The 12,348-nt window shown below is 39.4% G+C and overlaps 1 protein-coding gene across 1 annotated transcript in view; it reads left to right on the forward strand.

The window, feature by feature from the left end:
• The window catches only part of FBN2 (fibrillin 2), a 252,722-nt gene that overhangs the window by 221,283 nt on the left and 19,091 nt on the right, over positions 1 to 12,348 (forward strand). Inside the window, exons 50-55 of the mRNA XM_032336836.1 lie at positions 909 to 1,061; positions 1,842 to 1,907; positions 2,189 to 2,314; positions 2,897 to 3,016; positions 4,001 to 4,123; positions 4,831 to 4,962. Of these exons, the coding sequence (XP_032192727.1) occupies positions 909 to 1,061; positions 1,842 to 1,907; positions 2,189 to 2,314; positions 2,897 to 3,016; positions 4,001 to 4,123; positions 4,831 to 4,962 (720 nt within the window). The remainder of the gene's footprint in view (positions 1 to 908; positions 1,062 to 1,841; positions 1,908 to 2,188; positions 2,315 to 2,896; positions 3,017 to 4,000; positions 4,124 to 4,830; positions 4,963 to 12,348) is intronic.

Here is a 12,348-nt window from a genome sequence, read left to right on the forward strand (position 1 = left end):
TTTTAACTACAGTTGTTATTTTAATACCCTTCTCAGCACTGTCCATAGTGCCAAGCACCGAGCACCAAGTGGGGCTCAATAAATTCTCACTATCAGATGTTTATTCATTGCCTGTCAAGCTGCCCACCCCAAGCTTTTAGATACCTGTGAAATAAAGCTGTATAAGACATACACACACACACACACACACATACACACAAAATGGAAGTAAATTAAATTTGACTTTATTTATGCTATCTGAACCTAACACATAGTAGACAAATCATTTTTTTTTACTTTTATGCATTTATATGCTAAAGGAGAGAGGAGAAACATTGCTTTAAATCTAGAGAGACTGAGTATATTATACGATGGAGTTTAGAGGGTTGGACTGCTTTGACCACCATGTCATATTGGCAATTTTCAAAGGTGGTATGGAAATCTGAGCCTGTTTCCACATTTTCTAACATCATACTGAAAAATTACTATTTTATTCACTTATTATTATTATTGCCTCACAGTTCCATTTGTTGTTGGTATAGATTTTTTTCTGGACACCGGTATATGAGTTGCTTTTAATGTGAATGGATTTACTGAAAGTTATGTAGAATATTTTTGTTAGGTGATGATGTAACAGTAGAAGAAGAGACAGGGAAATAATCTTACTGCTGAGCATCACTTCTCAGGTTTCCTAGAGACATTATAAAAACATTTTAAACATTTTAAATAATTACACCAGATTTTATAGACAGGTCAGTGTAAGTTGGCATGTGAAATCAGCCATGGAGGTTTTCCAGACCTTTCAGCTGCTAATCTGATCTGCACCATGTGTTCATCCCATGAGAAACCTTCCGTCAGAAACAGTTACACACAGAGTACTCTTCTTACTGACCCATAAGGAGGCCTGTGATGTTTGCTTTCTTGACTAGATACCCGCCAGAGTTTCTGCTTCACAAACTTTGAAAATGGAAAGTGCTCTGTACCCAAAGCTTTCAACACCACCAAGGCCAAATGCTGCTGTAGTAAAATGCCGGGAGAGGGCTGGGGGGACCCCTGTGAGCTGTGCCCCAAAGATGACGAAGGTGAGAACTACCACTTTGTGCAGTTTGGGAATGACTGTCAGCCACCTTAACTATATGTAACTGATGGATATTTTGAAGACGAAATTCGTCCCTCATGTCTAAACTATAAAGTTCCCTGCGTACCCCCGTCTGAGGGACCCCATATCCACTTGTGTATTCAGCATGTGTGGACACAGCTAGAGTTCCCATTACTTCATTCCCCTTTTGCCCCCTGCCTGAGGTTAGCAGTGCTTGCTTTCAGTGGAATTAATTTGAGATGTGCAGGGCAGGAGATGTATTCCCAACTGCTGCATGGATCCCACGTGGGGATCGGATCCCAGGCTGCGGCTCTCAGAATCTTACATAAAATGGTGAGGAGCTGAGTCAGCACAAGGGCCATTTACGGGATGAGACCAAGAGCCTCCCAGGTCTTGTGTTCCTGCAGCCTAGGTGTAGGGTGCTTCCCAGCAGGCTCAGAACTAGCTTGGTCTCTAGGTCGACATCGCTCCCCTGTGTCCTGGGCAGAGGGGGCTCTGGCTGCTGGGCATTAAAGGAGCAAACATATAGAAACAGCCCTTGGTAGGCAACACCCTGGGAGGCACTGGGCGAGCCTAGGTGACCTGCTCTAAGTAGTCTCACTGTTGCTTTTGAAATAAATCATAACAATAAAATAAGGCTCTTGTTAAAAGCAGTTTTGTACATGAAGAATAAGTAGGATTTCAAGTATGCCATTAATCATTTCTGAAGTTCTCCGATAGCTGAGACTCTTCAATAATGGGGAATTTGTGTTCTTCTCTATAGTTGCTTTCCAGGACTTGTGTCCTTATGGCCACGGAACAGTTCCAAGTCTTCATGATACTCGTGAAGGTGTGGTTTGATGTATTTTATTCCTATAATATTTTTTATATAAATTGTACATTTATTCTATAAATCATTTTACTATATAACATACTGTATATTTTAATGTATACATACAGTACTATATATTGTGCATTATATTTATCAGGCTACATTGTATACAAAATGTAAGTATCTGATAAAAGAAATGTTTATATGTTTTATAAATTTCAAATATCTGTTAACAGATACACAGGGTTTTGATGTATCTTTTTATATTGAGGAAATTTATGGATAATTCTTTATTTTAGATGTCAACGAATGCCTTGAGAGCCCAGGCATTTGTTCAAATGGTCAGTGTATCAATACAGATGGGTCTTTTCGCTGTGAATGCCCAATGGGTTACAACCTGGATTATACTGGAGTACGCTGTGTGGGTGAGTGCTGACTCCACGTTACACACTTGGAAAGTTCTAATTCTCATATTCTAGGCACCCTGAGTGGTGGAAGGATTTACAGAGCCAGTATCAGTAGCTAGTAACTGCTTTTTCTTCTCCCGCCTTACATTTTCCAGTAGATCTGGTTTATGTGAATATGGAGAGAGTTGCTCAACCTGTGCCTTCAACCAAATATACAAACTCTGACGTGCCTAGAGCTTTATAGTTGCCAAAACCAGTAATGGGAAAGAGCTCCATTTTACCTTATGGCTTTCCACACCTGCTCTTGTAGCAGAAGATGACACTCCACTATGGGTTTGTGACTTTTAGGGGTGGCTGTCTGGGGACTCGGAGTTTGACATACCTGATCCCCAGGGCTCCTCTGCACTGAATTAAGGCCAGCCAGCCATCCAAGGCCAAGGAGGGTGCAGAGTTGGGGGTGCCCTGTAGAGATCCCGGAAATGTGTGCAGGCCAGGTTAGTTTAGTTTCAGCTGTAGAGTTCGGTGATTAATCAGTTGCACATAACATATGCTCATATTAAACTAAAACTCCGCAAATTGTTTGGCACTTTCTCTTCTCAGATACTGATGAATGTTCCATTGGCAATCCATGTGGGAATGGTACATGCACCAATGTTATTGGGAGTTTTGAATGCAACTGCAATGAAGGCTTTGAGCCAGGGCCTATGATGAATTGTGAAGGCGAGTGATACTTTTCTTAATTATTATTTCTATAGAAAGCGTTTCTTATTGTCTCAGCTTTTACTTCTGTGGCTTTGATATTCTACTGATGATTATGTTCATCACAAATATCTTTTCCTTTACCCTGGTGAGCATAGTTTTAGTTGCTTCTTTAAAGCCCTTGTCTGGCAGCATCTTGGTCACCTCAGAGTTGGCATCTCTGGTGGTATTTTTCACTTGAAGTTGGCATTCCATTTTCTTGGCTCCTCAGCAGGTTAGAGAATTTGGGATTATACCATGGATGTTGTGAGTGATATCTTTGGAATCAGTTGTATTACTTTGAAGAATGTTGATGCTTTTGTTTTAGCAGGCAGTTAACCTTGGTGAACATAAAAGCAGAGTGTTAGGCTTGCGGAAGTTAGTGGTTCAGTTTTCAGTTTCTTTTATAAGCCCCAGTTTGGCTAGCTTCTTTGATTTTGCCCCATACATGCATGGTTAAGTTAGCAACATAGGCCTTTATGCCAAAAAAAAAAAAAAAAAAAAAAAAAAGTGTGTCTTCATCTTTGGCCCTCTCCTATCTGGGGCTCCCCCTCACTCTTGAGCAGCCTTGGTTGCCCCTAGATCCCTTCCTGATTGCTCTGGATAGAAGCTCAGGAAGTTTCTACTGAAGATATACCTGCCAGGTGCTGCTCCTGCCAGAACTATGGCCATCCACAGGGTAATTTCAGAAAAAATAAAAATAAACAAAGAAAAAAACTAGGAATTTATGTCTTGTTTGTTTGCTGAGTTTCAGCTCATCACTAGGAACTACTTCAGGTAGTTGTTTCTGTTTTTGTTTTTGTTTTTAGTTTATAGTTGCTACTTGTTAGAGGATGAGTTCGTAGGTTACCACTTCTCCATACCAGTGTTGGGAGTTCTGTTATCTTACTGCTTTCTCTATGACCAGTATCATGTAAACAATTACAACTGTAGGCTCAGGACATGCCTGCCTGTTTCCTTGATCAGATATCAATGAGTGTGCCCAGAACCCACTGCTGTGTGCTTTCCGCTGCATGAACACCTTTGGGTCCTATGAATGCACATGCCCGATTGGCTACGCCCTCAGGGAAGACCAGAAGATGTGCAAAGGTAAGGCAGCGGGAAAGAGAATAGTTAACACTACATTTGCCACACTGGAAATGTATTTTAATGATCTTATAGTTCTTTACTATCTTCTTCTAGAGTTTATAGACATGTATATGACATTTTGCTGGTAGATTCCCACACTAGATAACAAGACACTGGATGGTCTACCCCAGCAAGTCAAAGATAAAATGGATTGAAGAGCCCACCATTGTCACACTCTTGGGCTCTTACTAAAGCAAAGATTGCCTTTCCTGAACTACTCTTTTTACTGTATTATTTATTTAAATTCAATTAGCCAACATGTAGAACATCATTAGTTTCAGCTGTAGAGTTCAGTGATTAATCAGTTGCACATAACACCCAATGCTCATCACATCTTGTGCCCTCCTTAATCCCATCTCCCAGTTACCCCATCCCCCCACCCACTTCCCCTCCAGCAACCCTGTTTGTTTCTTACAATTCAGAGTCTCTTATGGTTTTTCTCCCTCTCTGATGATGTCCCATTCAGTTCTTTCCTGAACTTCCTGTCATTAGGACCAATGCCGAAGCTTTCATAAATCTAGAAAATAGCTAAGAGTTGGAAGAGACTTGGCTCCTCCTTTCTCTGTCACACAGTAGCATTTTAAGAGCCAGGAACCCAAAACTAGACCAAAATCCAAAACAGTAGACTGCTCCTAAGAGTTTTGTTTTTCATTGAAAATATTTTCTAGATCTGGATGAATGTGCTGAAGGGCTCCATGACTGTGAGTCTAGAGGCATGATGTGCAAGAACCTGATCGGCACCTTCATGTGCATCTGCCCACCTGGCATGACACGACGGCCAGACGGAGAGGGCTGTGTGGGTAAGCTGCACGGCGCGGTGTCTCCTTACTCAATATGCCTGCCTCGAGACAGACTGACCATACTATGCAAGAACCATCCTCACTTCAGGCCAATTCTTTTTCTAGCTCTTTCAAGGCTATTCTGTAGCTGGAATTCTTCATTTTGGGGGCCGCGCCTGTAGAATGTGGTTTGGATCATGCAGTGCCAGTGAGGCCTGTCCTTGCTTTCATCCTTCTATGTCCTGTAAATTTAAAACACTTAATGGAGAAGTGTAGGACAACTCCTTGAAACAATTCTGCTTGTGTAGCGAAATAGAAGAGTGGGTGTTCTCATTTTGTATCATCCCATCAGTGAGGAGAGGAAGAGGCAGATCATCTCCAGACATCAGTCACAGGTTGGGTAGGTCTGTGACTTGGCCGTATTGTTTGTAACATACTTGGACCTCAGTTAATTCATGTGTAAGTGGAGGAGGTGAGGCTGGCTCTCTAAGTTGGCTTCAGGAATCTAAAATGGTTGGTTTTGTGGTACATGTCACAGTCTCCTAACACGTACAGTGGCCGTGGCCATGGCCGCCTGGCCCGTTTATCTCAGCATTTGTTTCCCCAAAGTGCTGGCACCTGGAATGGTGCAATCCAGTTTTCTTCCTCCTTGAGAAGAGATCATTCCCCCATCTTTCTTTATTCTTTTTTTTTAGTAGACTCACTTTTTTTTTTTTTTAAAGATTTTATTTATTTATTTGACAGAGAGAGATCACAAGCAGGCAGAGAGGCAGGCAGAGAGAGAGGAGGAAACAGGCTCCCTGCTGAGCAGAGAGCCCCATGCAGGGCTCGATCCCAGGACCCCAAGATCATGACCTGAGCCGAAGGCAGCAGCTTAACCAATGAGCCACTGAGGCGACCCTCCCCCATCTTGAATTAAGAATCTTCTGTTAGGATCCTAGCCTCCAATCCCTTGAAAATTGTGGGGGTATATGGAGGGACATATGAAGATAGTGAAAAATGTCTTATTTTGGAGAAAAAGATCACAAAATAAGATTTCTGAAAAATTAACCTATCAGTGATTGCCTGGTACTAGAAGCCACAACTGGAGAATGGCTACAAAAGGACACCAGGGACCTCTTTGGGAGCTGGAAACTTTTTTTTTTTTATGATGCTATTTGTGGGCTCTTTTTTTTTTTTTTTAATTAACATAGAATGTATTATTTGCTTCAGGGGTACAGGTCTGTGAGTCATCAGTCTTACACAGTTCACAGCACTCACCATAGCACATACCCTCCCCAATGTCCATAACCCAGCCACCCTATCCCAAACCCACCACCCGCCAGGAACTGTCAGTTTATTTTGCAAGATTAAGAGTCTCTCATGGTTTGTCTCCCTCCTGATCCCCTCTTGTTTCATTTCTTCCCTCCATCCCCCCCATTACCCCCACCCTGCCTCTCAAATTCCTCATATCAGAGAGATTACATGATAATTGTCTTTCTCTGATTGACTTATTTCACTTAGCATAATACCCTCTAGTTCCATCCATGTCATTGCAAATGGCAAGATTTTGTGGGATTTTTGATGGCTGCAATAGTATTCCATTGTGTATATATATCACATGTTCTTGATCCATTCATCTGTTGATGGACATCTAGGTTCTTTCCATAGTTTGGCTATTGTGGACATTGCTGCTATAAACATTCAGGTGCCTGTGCCCCTTCATATCACTACATTTGTATCTTTAGGATAAATACCCAGTAATGCGATCGCTGGGTCATAGGGTAGCTCTATTTTCAACTTTCTGAGGAACCTCCATACTGTTTCCCAGAGTGGCTGCACCACCTTGCATTCCCACCAACAGTGTAGGAGGGTTCCCCTTTCTCCACATCCTCTCCAACACCTGTTGTTTCCTGACTGGTTAAGTTTAGTCATTCTGACTGGTGTGAGGTGTTATCTCACTGTGGTTTTGATTTGTATTTCCCTGATACCAAGCGATGTGGAACACTTTTTCATGTGTCTGTTGGCCATCTGGATGTCTTCTTTGCAGAAATGTCTGTTCGTGTCTTCTGCCCATTTCTTGATTGGATTCTTTGTTCTTTCAGTGTTGAGTTTGATAAGTTCTTTATAGATTTTGGATACTAGCCCTTTATTTGATAGGTCATTTGCAAGCATCTGGGAGATGGAAATTTCTAAAAGTGGATTGTGGTGATGACTGCACAACTCTGTAACTTACTAAAAATCACTGACTTGTGCACTTAAGATATGCAGATTTTATAGCAAGTAAATTACACATCAAAAAAGCGATTTGAAAAAGTGAATCTAACACAGGAGGAGAGATACAAGGATATTCACTCCAACTTTGTTCATAGTAACAACAGCAACAACAAAAAGGACTAGAAAACAACCCAAATGCCCATCACAGGAAGACAGTGAAATAAACATGGCATTTCGATACTGTTAGATGTCACACAACAGGATCAGGGGAGTATGTACATGTGTATATACGGAAGTAGAACTCTAAATGTCTACTTACAAAACAATACATAATATGTCATATTTTAAAGAAAATTATAATGCTATGTTTTTTGTAGGTATGCATGTAAGCAAGTGAATACATAGGAAAAATTTTTAAATTTTTGCAGAAGATAAACCCCACTTCACAGAAGGAATTACCCTGAGGGAAGATACTAGGATTAGAGGGTACTACTCTGAAGCGAATTCAAACTTATCTGTCAGTTTTAATTTTTTACAAAACAGTGGAATTTGTGAATTACATGTGTAGTATAAAATTAATTTTTAAATGTCTGCGACAACTGATGAGATTGATTTCACAGTTTCTCTTAATCTCTTAGGTATTTCATTCTATATACACTACTTATTAAAGTTAAAATAGATGACACCAGAGGTACAGTTATGCAGTGGTTCCTTCAGAAACACTGTTCTCCCACAATCTGAAAACCTAGAAGATACACCAGACTCCTGAGCCATGTTTACAAACTCCCATATGTTTCTCAGAGTCTCACGTGGCTCAGATGCTAACATGCTTGTAATGGTAGGGTACAAGGGGACTGTACGAAAGATAACGTTAACCATCCTGCCTTCCTAGAGTACATGAGATCCATTTCGTTTCCTTCTCTTTAATTTTTTTCTAAATGCTTTGAGTATGTATGTGTGTTTGAATTTCATCTGGCTACAATACTTAGAAATGTTTTTTTAATACCTGGAAATTTTTTATTTTTATAACCAACGAAATTTTACTTTATACAGTCACTACAATTACCTGTGAATTTCGTGGGAGCAAAGAAGCAGGCACTGGGACCACATCAGGAACCCAGTTTTCTGGTCCTAGATGTGCCATAAATGAGCTGGGTGACTTGAAAGAGGCTAAATTCTTTTTCCCTCAGTCTCCTCCTCTGTGGAGTGAGAAACTACATGATTTGCGTGGGAGGAGGTAGAGGAGAAGGGTTTTAGCTCTAATATTCTATGACCCCATGTGCTTGGTTTTTCAAAGAAAAGACGTAGGGCAGCATTATACATTTTGAATTTCTTCATTGTTAAAAGATGCTACAAGATACAGATTCTAAAACATTTCTGATACTCGGGCTTTCATGACACCATGCCGGTAGCGGAACCTTCTGTAGAGCTTTCTTTGATCATCAGAAAACTCTTTGTGGCAAAGTTCCATTTCATACAGACATGTTTTTATAGTTAGAAATTCCATTATAAACAGCCAAATTATTATTATAAATAAAAATTTATTTATTTTTATATAATAAAAAATTATATATTTTGAATAGTTACCCCTTATCAGATACAACAGATGAAATTTGATTCTGCAATATACTATGCCCAGTAATTATTTTTAAGTAAATTTTTTAAATAAATAAATGAATAGGAAAACCTAATAAATAGAAAAATACCCAGATCATTAAATTTTAATGAAAATGTTGACAATACTATTGGTTATTCATTTTGAAATGAATAAGATTTATTTCAAAATGAAGTTTGAGGGGCGCCTGGGTTGCTCAGTGGTTAAAGCCTCTGCCTTCGGCTCAGGTCATGATCCCAGGGTCCTGGAATCGAACTTCACATCGGGCTCTCTGCTCGGCAGGGAGCCTGCCTCCTCCTCTCTCTCTCTGCCTGCCTCTCTGCCTACTTGTGATCTGTCTGTCAAATAAATTAAAAAATCTTAAAAAAAAAATTATAAAAAAAATGAAGTTTGATAGATCAGTGAGGGGAAGGAAGGCTTTGCTTTTAAGATAATGGAATTTTTTAAAAAAATGTTCCCTCACTCCATCTCCCGAAGATTTAGAAATACAGCTGAGGAGGGAAGAGTGTTATTTATTTAAATGAGGAATGGTCCAAATATGGTCTCTGAAGAATATCTTTCAAATATTATAAAATCTCAATCAAAAACACTGAAGAGGCTCAGTGACATATTCTTCCTTAGACTTTAACAGAATACAGATACCTTTCAAAGTAACTGCCCCAAGTTAAGAGTTCATCCAGCAGCCTTTGAGTAGAAGATTGGGAGCGCACGTGAATGAGAGAAACATTAAATGTTTCTGTAGAAGCCTAGTTCCACACTGAGTGTGAAGAGGGAAAACAGTTGACATGCTAAGAACTTTACTCAGAGCCACAGTGAGGTCCTAAATTACCAAGAAACTTGGTATGTACTGTTGGCGGGAACGTAAACTGCTAAGGCCACTAGGTATGGATTTTGGGTTTCCTCAAGAAATTAAATATAGAACCACCATATAACCCAGCATTCCCACTTCTGGGTATATACCCAAAGGAGAAAAGCATTATCTTAATAATGAACTCCACTGTAGCATTATTGGCAATAGCCAAGGTATGGAAACATCCTAAGTTGTATGAACGGACAAGAAAACACACACACACACACACACACACACACACAGGATTCAGGGAATCCTGTCATTTGTGAGAACATATGAATGAACCCAAAGGGCAATATGCAAAGTGAAATAAGCCAGGAAAATACACGGTATCACTTATATGTGGAATCTAAAAAGATAAAAATAAACACATTGAACTCACATCACAGAAATAATGGAGAAAAATATTTGCCAGGGGCTTCTGGGGATGGTGGGGGGTGGGGGAGAAAGGGAGAGGCTGGTAAAAGTATACAAACTTACCTGTATAAGATGAATAAGATCTAAGGATCTAATGTGTGATGTGGCAACTATAGCTGATAACACTGTACTATGTAACTGAAATTTGCTAAGAGAACAGAACTTAAATATTTTCACACAGAAAAAGGGCAAATATGTGAGGTAATAGGTGCACTAAATCACTCAAGAGAAAAATCCTTTAACATTATCCCTCAATAAATCTGGAAATAAGAACAAAAATGGAATCAGAGTGCTGAGCGGGAAAAAGGAAAAAGAAATTTGTCCTGAAGGGGAACACAGATGAGGTGCTAGATTTAGTGGTATATGACGTTATTAAAAGAGATAGTTTTTTAAAGATGGAAGTTACAAGAAAATGTGTGTTGAGAGAATAACTCATTAAAAAGGGAGAACTGTGAACTCTTGGAAGGCAATCCAGAGTACAAGTGCAAAGATTGACCTTTGAGAAAAAAACAGAAAATCTTTAACTGTTGAAAAAGACAAGAGGTGGAAAATGAGGGCCACACAGATGGTTGGTAGTGGAGAGATGGAGGAGTTCTTGTCTCTGTGTGCGGTAGTCATTGTACAAGGTGGGAGTATGGTGGATATATGAAGAAATACAGTAAGGTTGTCAAGGGAGTATTAGTTCCCATTAGAGATTTGAATCATGAGTTAAAGTGACACCTGTTCTGTTCGTGGGTTTGTCATGCTGCATAGACAGAGCTAAGTGCACAAAGACAAGAGCGGTGAACAATACCACGGTCTCTTGCTGGCAGACATGATGTGATTGAGAAATTTTCAAAGGATGAAACACGGAATGTTAGAAATCAGAATTTCATAGGTGGTGCAACATCACACCAAGATATGCCCTAGTGAAATTACAAATGTCAACAGCAGAAAAAAGAAAAGAAAAAGGTTACCAGAAGACACTTCTGTTGGCTTTAGGCAACTAGGCAGAAAAGGAAAATGCCTACCAGGTAGGAAGAAGATCAAGACACTTTCTTCAGGTTCTCACACTAACTCTCGTGCCAATGGTAGCAGAGAAAACGTAATCTAAAATTATGAGACCTATTAGCAGTCTTTCAAGTTATACATCATCAGACATGGAGCAATTCCTTTAGAATGTCCAACAAGAGCCCTTCTTAAAATAATTCAGACTATGAAAATACAATCAAAATAAAGATGAACAACATCAGGGATAGCATTAGATCAAGAAGGCAGACGTCGAACCCTCAGATTCTAGAGAAAACAGACACCCACCATTTTTTAAATCCGTAACTTAGTTCAGTATTTTTGTATATACTTTAATATTCCCATAATAAATTTTTTTTCTAAAAGGGAAGGAAAATTTCACCAAGACACATCGTGGTGAATTTTAGGATGCCAAGGGCAAAGTGAAAACCCTTAAACTTTCAGAGAGAAAAGTCAGATTTCCTGCAAATGAACAGTAACACTGGGTAAAAGGAAACAATATTTTTCCTAAGATTCTAAGGAAAAATAATTTTGAACTGAAATTCTATACTCAGTCTAGTAAGAAAATAAAAAAGACATTATCAGAATCGTATTCTAGAGTATTTACCACCCACACACCATCTGTGAAAGGATTACCAAACTAGATACTCCAATATTTTGTTTTATTAATCCAAAAGGATGGAGTACTATGCATAAGCAATGGTAAGCCAAGGAACCAGGAAACCTCATGATTTGGTTTACAAAAATATGGATGGCACATTAAAGAAAATATCTAACAGACGAAAATTTCTAGATCACAGCGGTGTGGCAGGTGGCACCGGGAGAGAGCAGAAGGAACTCATGCCAGAGACGTGTGAAACTGGTTCTTGTTAAAACTGATAGGAAAGTATTCATTACAAATACGTATTGAAGCTTTTTATGGTTATCACTGAAAGGACAGAAAGAAGATTATAATTTCCAGACATGAGATGGAGACAAGAGGAAGGCATAGAAAGCTAGACTATTGTAAGAAATCCCGAGGAATGGAGGGCAAGAGCATGGTAGATATAAAACAAAATAAAATGACAGGTAAGAATCCGAACACATCAGCAGTCACAAAAGAGAAGAATAAACTGCTATTTAAAAGGTGGACGTACTTTTTAAAACTCCTTTAAATCCACTTCGGTGCTTTTTCTAAGAAAGGTACCAAGTCAAAAGGTGACATAGATCAACAATAAAGGGATAGAACAAAACACTGAGGGCAAATACTGATAAAAAGAAAGCACAAGCAAAATAAACATCAACAAATTAAAGATTAAAAATTAAGTATAAAGATGAAAGC

Source organism: Mustela erminea, chromosome 3 (assembly GCF_009829155.1).
Source record: "Mustela erminea isolate mMusErm1 chromosome 3, mMusErm1.Pri, whole genome shotgun sequence".
NCBI lineage: Eukaryota > Metazoa > Chordata > Mammalia > Carnivora > Mustelidae > Mustela > Mustela erminea.